Source organism: Dermacentor silvarum, chromosome 2 (genome assembly GCF_013339745.2).
Source record: "Dermacentor silvarum isolate Dsil-2018 chromosome 2, BIME_Dsil_1.4, whole genome shotgun sequence".
NCBI lineage: Eukaryota > Metazoa > Arthropoda > Arachnida > Ixodida > Ixodidae > Dermacentor > Dermacentor silvarum.
The window spans coordinates 199,868,483-199,890,314 of NC_051155.1; the positions used below are offsets into that span (position 1 = coordinate 199,868,483).

Below are 21,832 nucleotides of genomic sequence, written 5' to 3' on the forward strand. Positions count from 1 at the left end.
TGTCTTCAACGCACTTTTTGTATACGAGGCAACCTGTTACAGAATAAATCAGCTGCAAGCACACGCTCCATTAGTTTATCCGTGCGTTCTGTGTTTCTGGGCTCCGTGTTGTGCACCGATCAAGAAGAAAAATATGAACTTATCGAGCCAGTTCTTTGCTTCGCATGGTGCTTGGAGAGCAACGCAACGCTTGTTCTCGTCACTTCCAACTCTGTTCTCTGTCCTGCATATCTGTAGTTTACACGCGCATGAGAAATATAGAGATACTTACTCATCAACACGTTATTCGAGCCGTTACATCGGAAATTATGCGCAAATCACCCAGTACGTAATTTATCATATATAAATTAAGCTGCAAAATTAACCTTATTCTTCTTTCACTTTATAACACATGTTGCATATAGGCGAGATTTAAGCCGATAAGTGCGCATTGGATGTCCACTGATTTCTAATCCTGAGACTTGGAAATATTTGTTCTAAATATATGCATGAGACCTACTGATGTCCTACATAGTTTTTTTTTTTTTTTTTTGCTGGAGTGTGCAAGGAATGAATTCTGAGAAAGAGAAAAGAAGATGTTTTTTTGCTGTAGTTTACATGACAGCTATCTGGCAACTGTTGGTATACATCTACCAGAGTAACGCCCGCAGAAACGTCCGGCATGTCAGCAAAAAAATTGAACGCGAAGTTCAGACTATTGCGACAGCGACTTTTCTGACACCAGGGATAAATTGCGAAAGGCAAGGCCAACATAATAACTAGCTTAGTAGCTGCGCTGTGGAGAGGCAGGTACAACTTGTATGCCTGTATTCAGTGTTCAGTATTCCTTAAAGGAATACTGAACACTGAATACAAGAAAAAGAAAACTATTGCCGCCGAGACCTTTCAGCCAAACGAAAGCTGGGGTGCTAAAAATGCAAAAGTACAATGATATTCTTGGAAAGAAATTGACGGAAAATATTCAATTTAATGATTTCCTCATAAAGTACAACACCTAGCTGCGGCGTCGCGATGCACAGGCTGGGACGTTAATTCTACCCGATGCTGCTACCGAGGCCTCCGAGATCGCTCTGTACAGTCGAATCGATCTTTGAGGCCACGCTCTCGTTCCTTTTCTATCGACATCTCCAGCCACTTCCCATTCGCTCGTTCGCGTAGCTTGCGCCTCGGCGCTTACGAAGCGGCACGCTGGGTGGCCAACTATAGGCAATGCACAGTTCATTTGCGTCCTAATCATGCGCCAAACGATGATTTAGTACACAGGGTATAGACGTGCGAACGAGCGAGCAGCGAGGACTCCGCATGGCACGGTTCCTGGCACGTACGCTCGCAACGTTTTATATCCTCGTCAAGAAATACAAAACAAACATCTTCAGCCGACGTTGCTTCGTTTTACACTAACGCTGTAAATAAAAGCATGCTCGAGTCACAAGCATGGCGCGTCGTCAACTAACGGCTCACCCTGACATCTTCCGATAGGTCTGGTAGGCAATGCTCTCTGGGCGTCCCGGCCAACGGCGCTTGCGATCCAACTCAATCTCATCACGGAGCACATTTGCCCACGTGATTAACGTTCATACAAGTTTGCCACACGTAAACAAAGACAACTGCATTTTGCGACACCGCCATTACGAAGAGCAAGCGTGAACAGACGCCTCCCTGAGACAGCCGGTGTGTGCTGCGTGCCTACGAAATTATCTCGAACCGCGTCTCCCGATCTAGCCAGTGGATATATTTGATTTGGCACTACTTTGGCACAATTTCGACATAGCCTGATTTTACTGGTCACTATTTCCTGTCTGCAACAAACTGTAGCCGATTTTTCATGCCAGCTAAGAGCGGCGATAGGTGCGAACGTCCTCGGTCGGGGTGATCGGACAGGTGAAGGGGCTCGCAGAAGGTGCCAGCTATGCACCTTCGGTGGGCCTGCTATGCACCTATGCAACGTGTGACGTTGCATAGGCAGGCAACGTCACACGTATTCTGCGCTCAACCTTTTTCTCCGTGTTTTGCGCTGTGCTTGGCTGTGCTAGACATGTCCGGCCTCCGGCCGTCGTATGGCGATATCCCGGTAGTTTTTCGTTGGTTCGGTATCCAAATCCTATGACACATCGCTGGTGTGGTTGTTGGTACAGAGAGAGAGAGAAACAACTTTATTTATCCCATCTTAAAGGGAAAGGGGCTGTGAGAAGAAGGCGAGAGAGGTTGTCCTACTCGCGGTAGGCCGCCTCTACCACCTCAGCTCACCTCAGGATAGCTTCCTGAAGTTCGGGGTTATGGCTGCGCATGGCAGCCTCCCACAGCTCCCGACTACTTAAAACTCTACAAAGGTGAGGGGGTGGGGAGTGGTTCTTGCATTGCCACATAATGTGGTTTAGGTCCGCTCTGCTAGCGGGACAAAACTTGCAGGCTGAGGTAGGGTATATTCCAGGGATAGAAAAGTGCGAGTCTGCAGTCTACGCCATAGCACCTCGTGTATGCGTGACGACCGACACGTTAAAGGTAGGAGGGTTCGGCGACCTAGGCGGTAATGCCCGCAAATGTCGTGGTATGAAAGTAACTTGTCTTTGGAGATGAATGCTGGGGTGCGATCGCGCAAACAGCTCGCTTTTCCGTTCCTTCGCTTGCCCTCTCTGCATTGACCAGAATTGTGATTGCGTCGGCGGCCGTCAGAGACAGCGGGGCGGTACTGCAGCTTTCCCACTTTGTGACGTAGCAGTCAAACCGAACGTGCGGAAAGCGAGCTATTTGAGCGATCGCACCCCTGGAGGTAGATTATTGGCGTCTGAACCGTCCCCTTATATATAGCCTAGCCTGCGCTCGGTTCGTAAAAGCTCGAGCACTTGCGTGGGCCGTTTCATTGCCGATTAGGCCTTCGTGAGCAGGTGTCCAGATTAAACTCAGAAGTTGGGATGGCGGATTATGGGATAGGATGGCTAGGGCTGTCCTGCAAACCCTACCCGCTCCAAACTTGTATATGGCAGTTTTTGAGTCACTTACTATGACAGAGTAATTGGGTATTGCTGCGGCGAGTGCCACCGCCGCCTCCTCTGCCTCCTCCGAAGAAGAGGCTAGAACGGATGCTGCCGTCGCAACACTGCCAGTGGAGTCAACGGCTGATATGGCAAATTTGTTTCCACACGGATACTCTGTGGCATCGACATAGACCACGTCTTTGTAGTTAGATAACTTTTTTCTGTAGGGCTTTAGCTCGTTGTTGCCTTCTATGTTCGTGATGAACAGGGTGCATATTCTTAGGGAGAGGAGGTATATGAAAGTGCTCATGAATCGGGTGGGGAATATTACATTTCTCATTGGTCATGGGTGCTGGGGTAATATTTACGGAGTTTAGGATGTGCCTACCAGTGTGGGTGTTCGATAAGCGCTGGTATTGAGCTGTCAGGTGGGCTTCTGCGAGCTCACTAAATGTATTCAAAGTACCTGTAGCCAAAAGTCTCTCAGTGGAGGCTCTACTTGGCACTCCAAGGGCAAATTTGTAGAGTCTGCGTATCAGTGCGTTAACTTTATCTTCCCCGGACCTAGTTAAGGTTAGATAGGGAAGGGAGAATGTGATTTTACTAACTGAAAACGCCTGTACCAGGCTTAGCAGTTCTGCTTCACGGAGACCTCCATGCTTATTAGACACCCTTCCTATAAAGCCGTGTGGTGTGGTCTACGCTGGCAGTAACCGTTTGAAGTGTATAAGTATTGAGTCGGTCAGATTGAATGTGCATGCCAAGTACACGGATTTTGTCGACGACGTAAACTTGCCTCCCGTTAATATTAATCTGAATGTTGGGCGTATAGCGTTTATTTGCGGATAGAAGTAACAGCTCAGATTTAGCGGGCGAGCACTCGAGGTTCATGAACCCGGCTCTCGTAGCCACTGCATCTGCAGCCGCTTGCAAGGTATCTTGAATGTAGCCATCCGAACCACCCTTAATCCATAGGGCAATGTCGTCTGCATCCAAAGAATATTGGAGATCCGGAACTTTTGCCAACGACCCTGCAATAGACCTCATAGCTAGGTTGAATAGAAACGGCCAGAGCACAGATCCCTGAGAAGTGCCAAAGCTACCTAGGGTGATTGGGGGAGAAGTTTGATCACTGAGAGTAATGACGGCTGTACGACTGATAAGAAATTCGCGGATATAGTCAGGCATTTTTCTACCACAGCTAATAACATTCAATTCACGTAAGATGGATTCATGATCTATGTTGTTAAAGGCACTGCGAAGGTCGAGTCCCAAGATGGCTTGGGTGTCTTTGCTACCTGTACAAGTTGAACACCGGATCGTGCCGTGTGTCTCCTATACTTACGTCGGAGTGACAATCACGACTTGTGCCGTCACGTTCGTTGGCACTTTGCATACTTACATGCTCACAAGCTCAAGCGATTGCACTTCAGCGCGACCTACCTGTTTCTTCTTCTTTTGCACCTGTGACGCACTCGCCGCGATGGATTACGTACTTTCTTTACTTTTTAGTCGTCCCTTTTAGTTTCCATTGAAGGATCCGAAATGGTTCTTTATTTTGGAGGGGGGGGGGGGGGGCATGATATTCGTTAGACGACGTCCTTCAAGGGACACTAAAGGGAAAAATTATTCCTTGTGCATAAGTAGATTATCCTTCCACAGTACCGAAAACACCACTCTTCTGGTGAGAAGCCGCTTTGTAAGCCAGAAGGAAACGAAAAACACAGAGGCGAGTGGCGACGCCACCTTGAAGTTCTCGCACGAGCTCATCGTGATGTCATGGATTTTGACAGCGTCTTCTAGGTCTCAGTTAATTCTTAGTGGTAAAGATTGACTACATTGTGTTCTAAAAGACCCCAAGACTGAAAATTTCATGAACTTTTACTGAGCCAACGTGACCCAAATACGAAAAGTTACTTTAGAAGTCGTGACGTCACACTGAAGTGTTGACGTTGGGGTTTGCGCGCGAAATTCAAAAGAATTAGATTAGATTATGGGTTTTTACGTGCCAAAACCACTATCTGATTATGAGGCACGCCGTAGTGGGGGACTCCGGAAATTTGGACCACCTGGGTTTCTTTAACGTGCACCTAAATCTAAGTACACGGGTGTTTTCGCATTTCGCCCCCATCGAAATGCGGCCGCCGTGGCCGGGATTCGATTCTGCGACCTCGTGCTCAGCAGCCCAACACCATAGCCACTAAGCAACCACGGCGGGTTTCAAAAGAATTAACTTTTAGCTTCATTTTCTCTTCTAATATCTCACCTATTGCAGTGTAATTGACGGTGGCAGAGTAATCGAAGAATACTTTACCAGTCTAAGCTGATTTATTGTTTTGCTTTAATGTCCTTTTCAATTGTGAGATCATCCGGTCTTCCTTTGACAAGTTATAAAATCGTCTCAGGCCCCTTCAACGGCCAGTACGGTATGCAAAAACAATTAAACATAGATACGACAAATTTCATATTAGTAGATCTCGTCAAAGAGTGGTAGCTTTAAAAAGGATGCTATGCGAGAAAACGCCTAGCAATTTTAAGCTGACAGAGGGAACTGAGAAAATAAATACAAAGTAAGCTAGGGAATGCAGAACAATGCATTCTAATTAAAAAAAAGGTCGGCATATTATAGCGATGCCTTTTGCTCGATGCTATGGCTTTCTTATCATTGACTCATAATGACCAGGTGATCGTGTTGATAATGCAGAACGTGCGCAGTTCAAGGCAGTGACCAAGAGCGATAAGGGAGAAAATGGAATTGAACTATTACATTATTCCCGGGTAAGGTTTCCAGAAACCCAACCATATCTTGCAACAATAAAGAACATTTTGCTCGTGTGTTAAAATGAGAGGGAAATAAGAAAACTAGACGATCACTGAAATGGTCCATGGGATAAGCATGTTGAAAAAAAAATTCGCCGACGATTACGATACTCCCTATTGCGAACTTAAGCGCTGCTTAATACGTGCTTACATTTCGCGATATGTTGGCTGGCGCGGACAATCTGTCTCGTGCCGCACGTTGCAAACGGAGCGAAGTGTGGCGCTACTGCCTCGCAAATCTGGAGATTGCGCGAGCCAGCGCGTGGGTGACGCGCGGGCGTGATTCACAGCAGCAGCCGCCGACAGACCTCCCAGGCGACGCGCCCTACTCTGGCGCCATGTCGTAGCCATCATCGCCGCACCACGCTTTTCTTCTCACGCGTTCGCCATACCCTCCTCCGCTTTCCGCCTCATGGTTCTGCTGCACCTCCGTTTTCATCCTCGCGTTTTTAATCCGCCGCTGCGCCTCGCTTTCGTTTTCATGTCTCGCTGTGCTCGTTCGCTAGGTTAGGCCGACACCGACGCTCGCCAGCAAGGACGGGCGCCTAGGAGAATAGAATAACACTGCTATTTGTCTCACCGCAGGCTTTCTTCAAGAATGCCGTCGAGCCACTGCATATGACCTTTCCGCTCGCCATGATGATAATGTGGTCTCCGATTGCATCGGCTTCGTCCATGTCGTGGGAAGATATAAGCAGGCTCTTCGTCTTAGCTTTTATCTGCAAGGCGTCCCAGATGCCACGCCGAGTCTGTGGATCCGTGCCAGCAGTCGGCTCGTCTAGGATGAGGAGCTGTCGGGAACAGACTTAGCGTGTAGTAAGCCAAGTGAGCTTCCACCTTCGAGGTGTGTTTGGTTCTATATAACATGAAGCGATAAAAGGTAGATATTTTGCTGAAACATTTGCACATGTAAACCTACCCTATCGAAATATTTCGACAGAACCTATACCACGATTAATGTGGACGTTAATGCCATTACCATTGAGGCAATGAAGCGACGCACCGCATCGTCAGCACAGCGACACGTCATCTGAGAGAAGCGTACATGTAGCCTGGCTTAGAGAACTGCACGGGCCGATTTTTTCAGCCCGGGCCCGGGCCGGGCCCGATTTTACATCGGGCTGCCCACCCGAGCCCGACCAAAAGTTTTATGGCGAGACCCGGGCCCGGCCCGGGCCCGGAAATAATCTACGTTACCCGCCCGGCCCGGCCCGCCACCCCATTACCTTAGGCCCGAACCCGGCCCGAGACCGAAAAAGACCATCGAGTGGCATTAAAAAAATTAAATAAAGAAGAGAATGAAAGAAATTTATGCTTAAGGCATAAATTATGAACATATGCACTTATGAACACCATTTGAGCGGTCTTAACGCAAATACCAGCGCGCGAAGTAGTACGAATGACCCTGCCAAGCAGTATAGCAGTTTCCAACGGCGTGACTTTGATGCGGCCCAATTCACTTCTATCGCCACGCCGCCACAGTATTTTTCCACTTCGGACGCCTCACTGCAAAGCATGGGCCGCCCCAGCCGCTCGTCCCACTCAACCGTATTTTAGTACACTCTAGCCGAAGCGCAGCCACGACAGGTCGTGAGCGCAGCGCATGGATGGAAAAATGGAGAAAGAAAGCTTCTCGTTCCTCCATGGTGCAGCGTAATGCGCGGCTGCTAGGCGGGCGGTTGAGAACATGCGTGCAATCGTGGATGGACGCAGTGCCATATTTCAGCCGCGTGACGAATTATCTTACCAGTCATCGTTTTACCAATTCGCCTTTGAAGAATCAGCAAGTCGCGAACGCGCTTACACCGCGCTGAAAGCATTAATTACATTGATTTAGGTAAGGAATACAATGACATCCTTTGGTTTGAGTCGACTTCGGTCTTTCTGGACTTTTACATTCTGTTGAAACAGCGCAAAATACGACGGAAGCAGAAAAGGGAAGTACACAGGAGTAGCACTGCTAGCTTCCAGCTGCGCTGGGGCAACAGGTTTTTCAGAGTCGAGATGCACGAGAATAACTAGCTGCACGTTACATGCACACCACCAGAAAGTCCAAGCCCGGCCGGGCCCGCGTAGAAATACCCGAGCCCGGCCCGGGCCCGGGTCAAAAAGCCCCTGCCGTGCCCGAGCCCGGCCCGAGCCCATGAAAAAACTGCCCTACCCGGCCCGTCCCGGGCTTTCGGGTAAGCCCGAGCCCGTGCAGTGCTCTAGCCTGGCACCTTTCCCGCATTTTCCTCTAGACGCGCTGGACCATCTAGAGGCACCGCCACGAATTCAACTCGTGGCGCATGCGTGAACATATATTCAGACAATATATTGTTTCATTATGTTTAGGAGTGAGGTTCGATGCCGTACTGCACCGTAGAAATATGAAATTATTTTTGTTGTCATTGGAGAGCGTCACATACCAAGTGGCCCAGTTTGGTCCTATGGTTGGTCTATAACCGGGCTTTTTCAGAATTACAGCTTAGTTCCCTCCCTATTAAACGATGAATTACCGAGTGATACAAGTTAGTGGGAAAATGGTTAGAGGCCCAGCCAGACAGGCAGAAACATAGACACCGGAAAGGGCGTGAAGTGTCCTAAGAGCATTAAAAACACCTTTACCGCATATCTAGTAATCCAGCATGAACAGGTGAAGGTAACATATAAAAACCCGGATGTTCCCGTACATATGGGGTATGCCCCGACATATGATATTGATGGCAAGGCCCGTAAGTGTATAGAGATCCCATATAAGAAACTGTATGCTATTACATATCATATGGCGCATGTCCCGTATTTAGGAGCAAACGGTATTTTATATGGGACGCCCCTGTGTTCCCATAAGAATATTAGATATGTGACTAATATGGTTCTTTCGATCGATAGGGTAGCAGCAGATATCATGCTGTTAGGACACTAACTGCGCATTGACGAGAGAAAAGGACAATATTACAAATTACTGAAAGAAGTAATTATAAACTAATTCCCATCCACTATACGCACAACTTATTCTTGAAGAGAGATAACAAGCATGCACCTTTCCAAGCACCTTTCCGGTGTCGCCTCAAACACAGACGCCAGCAAATTCTAGAGCAAGTGTAACAAGCTGACAGGGTAGCTGATTTCTTCGCTTAGGAAGTACGCGCACTGCTTCTTTCGAAACAATGGTCACACGTGTATATGATACAAACAAGCTTTATGAATGTTTGGCGAAACCACTCCCAAATGAAATACATTTCATGTCAATACCATAATCGGGCACAAAGGCTTGGGTTTAGTCACCATGGGTGCATTCAGATACATGATAAACGTGTCCATTATGGTCGTGTCCGAATGCACATCAAAACGAAATGCCAGGAGTTCGCTGAAGCACATTAACTAACCTTCACACTCATGAAACTTAATTGAGGGGCAGAGCGAGAGTCTATCACTCCCCACAACTTTCAGATGCTACACATTACGCACAAGGAAGAGCTACTAGCGTCACTTAACAACTTGTTGGCTTCTTTGCATCGCCCGCCTAAGACTCTGCATTCTGTAGAATCCCGCGCCCCACCTTCACCCGCGCCCTTGAAAGACGAGATTCGAGAGCCGCGGTTCGAAATGTGAGGTATTTTGAGGCCCGTATATTAATTGGACAATATTGTTGAAGAGCGCGCCAAAGACAACTGTTCCCTGTTAAAGCTGTTAGCACCTGTGTACGAGCTTGCATACCTTCGGATCTGTGGCGAATGTGATTGCGATGCTGAGCCTGCGTTTCATGCCTCCAGAGAGCTCGCTTGGATAGCTGGGTGTCTTGTCCTCCAGCCCTACCAGCCTTAAAGCACTCCCGACGGCTTCGTACACATCCTTGGACGCTGCTCCTTTCAACTGTGGAATGTAAAAGCGTACAAAAATAAATAATCACAGAGCTAAATCTAACCCTAATAAACGTAGTACTGTGTCGTAAACGTTGCCGAATAGTGCGCTAAAATTTAAAGAATGTTGCTTCTTGATACATTCTATTACAGCTTTTTTTAATGAAATAGGGTACATGTAGCGTAATTATTGTGTTTAGTCACTATGTGCAATGCCTATCGACACAAAGCTTGAATTAACATTCAACAAAATTTACCACACCGACAACACAAGGTATGTCCGCAAGTTGTGTGTCCACGAAACAGCACCCATTGAGCCACATAAGCTATTGATCAGCGAAGCGAATTGACAGCATGTTATCCGATGCTGGTCACAATATCAGCCGTCATCTTAAGAAAACAACAAGTGTGCGGCGCGAGGCACCCTATGAGATTGACGAGGGGTGCAGAGAAGGTAGATGGGCGTCAGAGAACGGTGTGTTGATAGCCGCTGAAGAACACGGGGAGTGAACAACAAGTTGTGCTCACATAAGAAAAAAATATATATATACAGTTCCAACGCCCACACACTGGAATCTGAGAATCAAGGTTTTCGTGAAACGGTTAAATAAGTTCTATGCAAATACCTATACGTGTTCTGCCCAGCGTGTTGCACCATAATATGTCAAAATAATAACTGCAATACACTATAAAGACAACTGCAACGACAATACATAATTTAGCACACTTTGGGGACGGATATCTCGAGAGCGATGCTATATACGTATACTCTCAAGATTTCTGCTAGGCAAATATAGCTTGGCTACCCCTCAGTTTCAATTTCGCAATTTCAGCAGGTTAATAACATTAAGACGTAATAGTGAATAACTTTAATTCGCTACATAATCATTTCAGTTTGTCATGCAAGTAACGTCCGCTTCTTCGTGTAAGCCACTTGAACGGGTGAAGTGCGTTATGCTTCACAGGTGATCTTGAAAAAATCCGTTCCAACCAAGAAAAGCAACGAGACACACCGGCGGTACCGCTCGCAACGGAAGTAAAATTTCGCACGATAACATATACGCGCACCACTCGTTGAGAAACCGTGTGATAGCTGCATTCAGAAGAAAATGGGTGTTGTTTTATAGTGTAAAACAGAAATGTATTTGATTGCTGCAATCACGCAAAAAAAAAAAAACGGCATGGAGAATGCTGCGACTAGGCGCCCTAGGTGCGACGACCGCACCCAGTGGCATTGTATATTGCAAGGAAACGTCGTGTGTGTAGTGTTCTTTGCTGGGAGCTGGGCCAGGACCAGCACTATTGCAGTAATCAACTTCCCTTGCTTTAACGGCACTTACAGAATGGGAAGCTCGTCCGGTTGTACGGGAAGGTGCGCCATGGTATGTACTCCCCCGCCCCCCTCTTTGCGAATTGGGCAACGCAACTTATCAAGCGAAGCTTGTATTGCCTCGCAAGTGTCGGCGGTGGTCATGCTGAAACCCTATCAAATACATGTCGAAAACTCGCTTCTCGTTCACTTGGTATATACGAAAATTGGCATGAAAGGGTACGAATGTATGGCTAACATGACTGATAGGTCATGACATCAATAACTTCACATGCTCGTCAGTTATGTCACGTATAACAAGAATAAGATCACATGTGGCGCATACCCGCAATGGATATTGCGGGTATGAGCCTAGGGACAAGAAAGAAGGAAGGAAGGCAGGAAGGAAGAGAGAAGGAAAGAAAGAAAACCCGGTTGCTCCCAGAGAAGAGCGGCCGGCGCCGGATTACGTCACGCACGCGACCAATCAGGGTCGCTTGGTGTGTCGCGGGGAGGGAAAAGGAAGGAAAGGAGGTTGGCGCGCGCTTCGCCGGGCTTCCGTTGCCTCAGATCGGTTTCGGCACCCGGATGGGAAGACCTCGCGCGGTGCTTTCCTGCCGAGGACCAGGCTGCGTTTGAGCAACGGCGCCGCGAACTCGCTCGGGAAAGGGCTCGTCGTCGACGTGCCGATTCTATCGTGAGGGCAACCGAAACCTAGGCGAAACGTCATCGAAGAGTCGCCGACCCTGACTTTTGGGCAAACGAAGGGGAACGCCTGCGACAGCGTCCTCTTTCCACAAGCTTCGCTTCCCGCCATTTTCTCGACAGGGCAAGGGCTCGGAATTTTGTTATTTGGAAACACAAAGCCGAGGCCTTCGTCAGGCATTCCAGCCTTTAGTCCCGGCTTCCTCCTCTGTACGAAGGGAAAATAAACTTCACTTCCTAGTTTAAGATGTTTGTGACAAACTTCAATAGCTTCTTCCGACATTATATGGAAGCGTACGTCCTCTTCTGTCAAAGCAATGATCTGCGCATGCAGGTACAGACTCCTTCAGTGAACTACGTACGTGCAGCGGGGACCGGCGTCGACATATTTGGTCATATGCTAAGGATTACTGCAAAACAACTGGACATTTGTGAGATTACTTTTTTTTGTGTTAGCCAATTTTTAAGCAGAATTTATACCAGATGCCCATATGTGTAACCGCATGGAAACCCATGCAGACGTCAGATTGATATGTTATGGTTAAGTATTGCACACACGCAAACACATTTCATTTTGACATGAGTTGTCCGGCCACTGCCGAGAGAAAATCGCGAACCTGTCGGGCTAAACAACGAAGGTAAGACTTACCGATGCGAAGTATATCAGGTTGTCGATGACAGTCAGGTCGTCGAAGAAAATATCGTTCTGCTGACAGAAGCTGACTAACTTTCGCACCTCGCCGCTGTGGGTGGCCACGTTGAAGCCGCAGACTTTAGCGATGCCACTAGATGGAGCTTGCTTACCTGTTATTCGAGGTTTTGTGAAAGGGACATAGACATAAGAATCCCCTGCTTTTACAAAAAAAAAAAAACACACACATTACAGCTGTATAGTGTATGGCGGTGTTCTTTTATACAACACGCGTTTTAAGCGAAGCTTAAAACAGACGTGCCTTGACACGTACAGCGCTTGCGTATACACGAAGAGAAACGAGTACCGTGTTCCGAAATTTAAAAAAGCAAGAAATAAAAATAAACTGGAGGCATTTATTTTATGGAGGTGATCGGCGACTTAGTGCGAATAGTAATCTCTGTTATAAAGGGTTTTAGCATTCACGAAAGATAAGGGCACATCAGCAGACACACAGGGTGCAATTTTGCTGTAAGCCGAAATGACCAATGATACCACGATAGCTTAACTTGTTGTAATCACTGCTTCGGAGTTGAAACTCCGCAGTAACCCCAGCTATCCCTATAGCCTCCTGGCTGCGCCACTTCATCGCAGTGGCTATTCATCAAGCGAGCGCGTTTGATGCGGAGGTGACCGTTGCGGATGGGGCGCTGTCGCGTGTATATGCTGCATACCCCTTGCCTCAGCTTTTCCCACAAATTCGGGGGGTCGGATTGATACCAGTATGACATACTCGGTGGTCAGAGCCCAAGTTGTCGGTTGGGGCATATACCCAGTGGTATATGCACGCTCTGCTCCTGCTTTCGAGGTTTTGGGTTGGCCACTCGATTCATGCTGAAACTCATGTTGAAGTATCCTTGCTAATGCTAAGCCAGTTGCTAGGCCTATATTATCAGGAGATAATTTCGTCGATTGCAATTGATCAGAAGTGTCCTCGCACGTGACTTCAGAGATGTAGGAAATCACTGATGATGATGATGCTGATCCTTCAAGATATTACATGTATTCAGAGCGGGGGATGAACCAGGAATTGCTGTTGTTTGCATTTCCCTCTTTTTTTAATCCATCAGGCATGCTCTCCCATAGGTGTTCAGAACGGGAGGAATGCGTTGAAGCTTCCGATTTCTTGCTTGTTTGTCCCTTCAATATTGAAAATATTGTGCTTATCGTACTACCAACCATGCGCATTGATTTTAAAGCGAAGCTGTCTTTGCGAATCAACCTTGACTTAGCCTCGCTGAATACCTCACAAAAAAAATTGATTACGTGGCCCATGATGGGATTGAACCTCAGACTGAACCTCAGAACCGCACGGTAGCCCAATGCTCCAACCATCAGGCCGCAATTTCGTTTCTTTCTTTGTTTCTTTCTTTCTCACTCACTCACTTTCTTTCTTTCTTTCTTTCTTTCTTTCTTTCTTTCTTTCTTTCTTTCTTTCTTTCTTTCTTTCTTTCTTTCTTTCTTTCTTTCTTTCTTTCAGGCCACAATTTCTTGTTATTTACTGCATTCCAAGTCTCAATAGAAATACAAACGTTCTTCAAGATACAATACAACTCAACATTTCTGATGTGGCCGCTCTAATACTTCTTAAGGTACTCAAGGTCAACTAGCAACTTTACGCACTCTGGTGGTTCGGGCTGTGCCCTGTATACATGACTTAAGTACGCCACACTTCAATGAAATTTATTCGCACGCTACATGTGTTTATCTCGGCGTGACGAACTTGCATTCTCGTCTTCCATATTCTGTGAAGGCTGACCACCATGAAGATATCGTACGGAATCTCTTGATGTTCAACAAGTAAAAAGAGTTTTCCATGTGGCGTCATCTGAAGGTTCGTTTTTAGTGATCTTTTTAGTATTTCCTACTGAAGCACAGGGTCTCAACAATATATAAAAACGTGTTTTATTGTTTGGGGCTTTTCGCGCAGAACACAGTTTTTCCTCCACGGGACAAAGAAACCCTTTTCCTGCAACTATGTGTTGACTGAAAATATGCCGCCGTGCAATTGAAAGAAATTCATCGAGGGTTACGATACTCCCTAATGTGAAATTTGAGCGCAGCTGTATACTTGCTTTCATTTCGCGATATATTGGCTTGCGCGGACAACGTGCCTCGTGCGGCCCGTTGCAAACGAAGCGAAGTGTGGCTCGACGGCCTCGCTAATCGGGAGATCGCGAGAGGAAGCGCGTGGGTGACAGGTAGGCGCGATTCCCAGCAGCCGCCACCGACAGACCTCACAGACGACACGCGCTACTCCGGTGCCATCTTGTAGCCATCGTCGCGCACTACGCTTTTCTTCTCACGCTTTCGCCATGCCCTCCTCCGCTTTCCGCCTCGTGGTTCCGCTGCCCCCTCCTCCTCGCGCTCTCTTCGCTTTCGTCGCTACTTTTCATCCCCCTCTGCGCTCCGCGTTCGCTCTGATCTCTCGCTGTGCTCGTTCGCTCGGTTATGCGGACGCTCGCCGCATGAACGGTTGTCTAAGAGCTGCGCTCTATAAAAAGGACTTGACTGCAGGTTTTTCTGGCATCCTTTCAATCTTAAAAGCGCCCTGCCCTTGGCCTTTAGACTATATGGCCCTGTACAGTGGTACTGGCATCATATAGTCAATGAGGGTATTGTGCAATCTTTTCCTAGTTACTTCACTTAAGTTAAAGGAAAACGCACTTTCTCTATACGCAATGCCGATACAACTTCTTTAATATATCGCTTAACAGCTCCCCACTTCTGATTCCTTGACAATATGACAAAATCTGGCAAAATTTCTCCGAGATGCCCACTTGTATTACATTGCATAAAATAAAATCTTTCGGATTCTTAAGAAAGAAAAAATCATGATACAAGCTCGCCTCGCAACGTTTTTATATAAATACGCATTTGGTGCCGCAGCTAAACGTCGCCTCCCCTCCCACCCTCCCGTCTCCCCACGACCTGTCGCGCGACGAAAGAAGTCGCGTTTGCTTTCCGCCGCGCGTTCGCTGCCCGTGTAAGCGCGCGTCCCTCGGGCGCTTTAACTCGCACATACAGCATTCGGCGCGCAGCGACGATTTCATCGCAGTTGGACTCTATACAGAACCTCACGACGACGGCGACACCGATGGCAGAAATTCGCTGGCAGTGTCCATATGATTGCTATGACAATAAAAAGGCCGCCGAAAGAGCCTCGCGTGACATGCCTGTGAGGATGCTCATGAGAGTGGTCTTTCCAGCACCGTTGTGTCCCAGCAGGACCGTCACTTTGGACTCGTACACTCTGAAATCGACTGCGCTCAGGGCTGGCTTCTTCCCGTACATCTGCTCAGACAAGAGGCACGCGTTATTTCCGCAGTGTGAGTCTCGCATTCTTCTAGATTAACATCATGTATCATCAGCATATTAAAGTCACCAACTCCTTCATATGCCCTCACAGATTCTTCAAGGACCACATTAACTATACAGGGTGCTCCACCACGGCCTTCGAGATTTGCGTGCGCCGGCTGGCGCGCGCAAATTTCGGATGCCATGGTTTCAGTTAACTCGTGCCAAGTTTTAAAAATCTACGCGTGCGCTAGAGGTATGAAACCAGCTTAATATTGTTCACATTCCCCTTCAGCAACTTAATGTATTGACGGCAAATGTCGTTAAAAACAGCTGGAGAGGGCAGGAGGTGGAGGTGGGGGGTAAGGGGGAGGTACTTACTAAAACTGATATAACGGAAACATGTAGCATTATTGCTTATAATAAGGCGGGGCAAAATGAGACACGGGGCAAAACGCGACATTTTGACTTTGCTGCCATCTATACCTAAGACCAAAAAAGTTCTTTTTTCTGATTCTTTATTTCATCTATAAGTGAGGGTAGTTGTCCATTCCTTTTGATATTTAGAAAAGTTAGCGATTGTACGAAGTGGTCCTGTGGGAAAAAATGCAACGGTGTTGTTAGTGAGCCCGTGAACCACCAAAAAGGGGTGAAATTCTGCTCGCTGAAATTTTCGGAGCCATGCATGAAGGTACCTCCGCGTCAGTTCAGCAACGTAAGTACTTATATTGTTGTTGCTTTGTACCTCTGCATGGCTGCATGCTACCAAAATTTTAGTTCTGTAAGCGTAATGGGGTAAAGGGGACTTTTTTTTAATTTGTGAATTTTAAAGGGCAAAACGCGACAAAAAGGCATTGAATCGGCATAAATGTTTTCTTACTAAATGAATTATTATTTACGCACAAAGTACCTCGAGCAGCCAGTCGCGTGGCAATTCTGCGTGTATTCGCGAGCTTCTTTCAGACCCGGAAAAACAAATTTATGTAGCACGTATTGAGCAACAGAAAGCTGTATCGCGGGTTTTCATGTTGTTCTACAGCTTTATCATTGACACTTTGATAATTAGGACTGTACTTCTCGAGTTAGATAATTACTTACACTTACCTAATTAAATCTCCGTAACGAACAAAATTACTGGCGGCTACTCCACTGTACTGGAAACAATACGCACTAGGTTTGCCTCGCGTAACGCCGTTCCTCCTTTTTTTTAATCGTCCTGCGTGATAGCTGGGGCACCCTGTATATATACACAAGCATATACATGTATATATATGAACGAGAAGAAAGGGAACCGAGGGGCCCGATTTTTAATATTCATATCATAAGAAGTCAACAAACAATGACACCAAGGACAGCATAGGGGAAATTACTTGTACTTACTAATTGAATTAAAGAAATGATAACTTAATAGAAACGAAAATGGATGAAAAAAAAAAACAACTGTCCGCAGGTGGGGAACGAACCCACGTCTTCGCATTGCGCATGCAATGCTCTTAACATTGAGCTACCGCGGAGCCGTTTTCCCATCCGCTTTCTGTGGTATTAATGTTTGGCACCTAGAACTAACCCTGGGAGTGTTACTATATATATCTATATATATATATATATATATATATATATATATATGCTTGTATGCCCTAGAATGGCAGTTTATTATAAGTCATCATTTCTTTTTATTGTATTATTTATTTATTGTTTTTCGCTGACTTCGGTTCATGACAGCAACCTCCATACCTTTGTGATGTTGTTGGCGATGATGATTGGGCGGATGTCTGCCGGTATCTCCTCGAATCTAGCGGGGTTTTGCTGAGAAGGCGTGGCTCCTTCGATAGACACCGTGCCTTTGGGATTCCAGTAATTCGGCTGCGAATATTATTAAGCAAACAGTTAACTGTTTTTCTCATATATCAATGATTAGACTTGAAGTAATGCTGCAGAACAGCGTCGAACAAGGCTTTGAAGTGCGCCTTTGGCCATTAGGTCTCACAAGCTTCTCTAATAGGACTGTCTCCATAAGAAATTCTCGACCAACGATTCAAATCAAACCAAGGAAGTTCTCCATACTGAAACACCCCGCGAACAGGGAACAATAGAGTTGATTCCACGTATGGTGGCCCTATGCAATTAGCGCACGTTTCGCTAGCTACAACAGGGCTTCATCAACCAACAAATCTAGCAGAAAGAATCTCCGTGGCTTTCTGTTTATAGCTATCACGTCTTTTAAGTTAGGACGGACTCATCAAAAAAGAAAGAAAACTGAGAAGCAAGTTAACCTAAGCGCCATGGTTTACTCCTTCACTCAACTGTCTAAGCTACAACGATGTTAATATTATTTGAATTGAATTCAGGTGTTTTACGTGCCGAAACCATGATTTGATTATGAAGCAAGCCATAGTAGAGAATTCCGGATTAATTTTGACCACCAGGCCACCTTCAACGTGCCCCCAATGCACAGGTGCTTTGCATTTGGGGTCCATCGAAATGCGGCCGCCGCAGCGGGGATTTGATCTGTTGACCTGGAGCTTAGCAACGCAACGCCATAGCCGCTAAGCCACCGCAGGAAGTCCTGCAACTTTGTTAAAGTGCCAGACGATTGAGTCCTATCGTCCCTTCTCGGTTGTAACCCTTACCAACACCTACACACTAATTGGACGTGAAACACTCTAATATTCCTCCTTGCTCGACCACCGAGCACAGCTGCTCGCGGAGTTTGTGTTCCGTCTCTGACCTAGCACGCCGCGGCTGACCTAGCTACCCAGTGCACGACTATTGGGGGCCTTTATCGGTAATTTACTGCCAGGGCTAACGGTTCCTGAAGATGTATGTGTGGGCGCATGACAGAGCAAGACACTTTTTTGTCAAGACATCGTGTAGCTCAGCTAGCAACAAAATACGGAACAATTGGTAAGCGCCTTCCATAATATAAAAAGTGAAAGCGCTTCCGCAATAGCAACGAAAGTTGCTTTTCTGAGCAGTGGAGCAAAGCACAACAAATTGTTGCCTTCTGTAATAGACCTAAGCGACTAATACCATTGTTTTTGCATTATAGTCTAACCCGGATATATCGAACTCGAAGGGGATCGCTAAATAGTTACATATGTCAAATAAAATTTATACAGAAAAATTTTAAGGGGAATACAGCAGTTCGTTATACACGATAATTCGGTATATCCGGGTTTTACTGTATTTAGTTCCTACCGCAAGGAAAAATAAGGGCCTTTGGGGATTGTCGGTGCTCCAGGGCAGGACGTTATGGAGGTAGCAAGCCAGAAACACCATGACGATGTCACAGGCGAACATAGCAAGCCAGATTTCCAGTATCGTGATGTTGTCCACATCGAGCACATTCCTGGTAACCACGGACCAGCCCGTGCCTCCTGCAATTCCGAATGATTCCATTTGAAGTAAGAACAACGTTACCTTATATGGGGCTAAATTTGAAGAAATATGTTAGACGCTATATTGCACTATCGCAGGCAAATTGTAGAAAACAGTGTCAGCTATATATTACGTTTAAATTTGGCTGCGTTTACTCAGCCGTGAGTTTGTTCTGCTGCTAATGCACGTCGAACTGCAGAAAAGGTCAACGCGTCATGCGTAATACATTGTCCCCTTTTCTCGTCCATGTGCTATCTCTGTGCTCATCTGCGTGCGCTCGCTCTCTCCACTGATCGCAGCACTAATTTGTAGAACGTGCTACTGAAGCAAATCAAAAACACCGCCACCTGCGTTTGCGCCTCTTTGGTAACATTCACTGCTTACGCCTGCCATGCGCTGCTTATGGGTTCTGGTGGTCATTTTAATTACTGCCCCGGTTTTCAAGCGAAGCATATATTGCCTCAAGTGTCGGTGCCGTTGAAGGTGTGACCGCGAAAAATCCGTCTCGGCGCAAGTGAAGGAGAACGGCGGGAAAGGCTGAGAATAGACCGTTGGTGAAACACGTGAGGCGCGCGCCCGTAACACGTGACGGGAACACCCAATCAGGAGCTGGCGCGCCGCGGAGGAAGGGCAAGGGAAGGAAACGGCCTCGCGCGCGTTGCGTCGGGTCTCCTTTTCAGTGCACGCTCGGCAAACCGATGGGAAGGCTTCGCGTTGTCCGGTCGGCGGCGAAACAGGCCACTTTCAACGAGAAACGCCGTCAACGTCACCGGCAGCAGGCTCGCGCTCGCCGTGCGGATCCTGCGTTCAAGGGAGCCCAACCCCAGGCTTGGTTACAGCGGCAGACAGCGGATGCCACGCTAAAAGCCCGTCTTACCGAAGCCCAGCGTCAGCGAAGGGCAGAGAAACCCGAGGCCAAGGAACGCGACATCCAATTTTGAGGGTACGACAAGATTCGCGTAGACCCCTGTTCCCAGCAGGGGAAAGGCCCACAAATTTTCTCTGCTATGAACTCAGTACCCATTTGCACAAAGTGGTGTGGTATAGTTGTGGAGAGAGCAAACCGCTCGGTCTACAAGCATAAACCGCTACAGGCATTCTCCTAGTTTGCGCATCGACGTTGAAAATTAAGTAAATCAGTAAACATAGGTAAGGACGTAATAAGAGAGATATTTGACGTTTTCGGAGGCTGACATTGTTTTCAGAAATGTCAAGCGAGCATATATCTTGAAAGCGATCTACGATGGGGGCACAGTGCGGCGAATGCTGGGCCGCGATTTTGTACCAAGGCATTATGACTTATTCTACTCTAGTCTTATCATCCACCGCTCACGGACGGCTGATCTCGTTGATAATGCGAGCGGATCATCGCTCCGACCACTGAAAAAGCGGGATAAGCGCGAAAAGGCATTATTACTTTAAAGGCATCGCTACAAAATAGCGGCCCTGATAGCTTCGTGAGCGCTGTGTTCTCGCCGCTTAGTTGGCGTTGAAGTGAGAGGCAGCACGTAGGTGAATTCGCTTGCCACTGCGGGCCCTATCTTGAAAGCGATCGCCTTGCGGGACGGACGGAGGGATGGTTTTCCTCGTTGGGTAAGCAAATAAATGCTTACGCATTCAAAATGTGCGATGTAATAATGCTAATGCCTTTCTCTCGCATTTACCGCTAAAGTGCCACTGAAGTTTTTTTTTTTCATAACCGGTTGCCTATGCAAACTAATTTACAAGCTTATATTGTATATGAAGAATACGTTGTTTGATCAGGTAAGTTTATACAAGTATTAAAACATGGGATACCGACGTGCATTTTTTTATTAAAGGCGCCAGCAGTGAATTTTCTTTTCGATTATTTATACTTAAATACGCACAAGGTTAGGACAAAATGCTAGTAATTTCATCACCGAGGTTACTGACCTTCATAATCTCGAGCAAGGAAGGCAATTCTCAAGACAGCGAAGAAGCCCTCAGCCGGTAGCAGAGCTGTGAGAAGCTTGTCAGCCTTGGACGTCGTGATGTACCGAGGCACACTAATCGATGAAGCGCTATCAGAAATCCTTACGCCATAAAACACCGATACCAAGCCGATGATCAACCCTATCCAACCTGGAAAAGGAAAAAAAAATAAAAAATGGTGACAAAGCGCTCGTACTTAACAGCAAGAGCACTGGTTGCATTTTAACGCAAGCGCACTACGTAAATGACGTAAACATAGGACGGATTGGGACCGTCTCTGCGAAGTACGGTACCACCTCCCCAGACCGAGTAGGGCCCGTTTTATAACCATTTATTAATTTACTGACAGCACTACATGCGCACAGAAGGCATTACTCCGGGGCTCATTAGAAGATAAACGAAAAAAAAAATACAATGATAGCTATAAAAAATCCAAGGACACCTAATTACTTTTTATGAGTTGTGAATGCGAAAGCATTATTGTCCACATGGACGCGCTGAGCGATTCTTCGAGTTATGAATTCCTTGCGGGAAAACGAGCGCGTTGGGACGCTTGACGTGTTTTGATTTTGCCTTACCGAGGCCCAGTTAGAATGCAGGCGAGAGCTTACACGGACAAGAAACGCGCGGTTAGCACAGGCTTCTGAGAGCGAGAGTGGGGGTGACATGACGTCACGGCGATGCCGTCTCTTCACACGCAACACCTGGCGCGCTCTCGTGGCAGTAGGGTTTCCCATTCGCCTGCTCTGCTCCATCGAGGCGCGCTCGGGACGTCACGGCCAATTTACGTGCCGTTTCAATGGTACAGACGACAGACGCCGTTTTTTTTTTCGCTCAGTGGTCCATTGACGCTTTCGCATCA

General features: G+C 47.0%; 1 protein-coding gene across 1 annotated transcript in view; it reads right to left on the bottom strand.

Moving 5' to 3' along the window:
• The window catches only part of LOC119440654 (phospholipid-transporting ATPase ABCA3-like), a 60,495-nt gene that overhangs the window by 23,246 nt on the left and 15,417 nt on the right, over positions 1 to 21,832 (bottom strand). The window contains exons 4-10 of the mRNA XM_037705545.2: positions 20,932 to 21,120; positions 18,838 to 19,016; positions 17,374 to 17,502; positions 15,519 to 15,636; positions 12,301 to 12,455; positions 9,495 to 9,650; positions 6,376 to 6,586 (exon numbers count right to left, since the gene is read on the bottom strand). Of these exons, the coding sequence (XP_037561473.2) occupies positions 6,376 to 6,586; positions 9,495 to 9,650; positions 12,301 to 12,455; positions 15,519 to 15,636; positions 17,374 to 17,502; positions 18,838 to 19,016; positions 20,932 to 21,120 (1,137 nt within the window). The remainder of the gene's footprint in view (positions 1 to 6,375; positions 6,587 to 9,494; positions 9,651 to 12,300; positions 12,456 to 15,518; positions 15,637 to 17,373; positions 17,503 to 18,837; positions 19,017 to 20,931; positions 21,121 to 21,832) is intronic.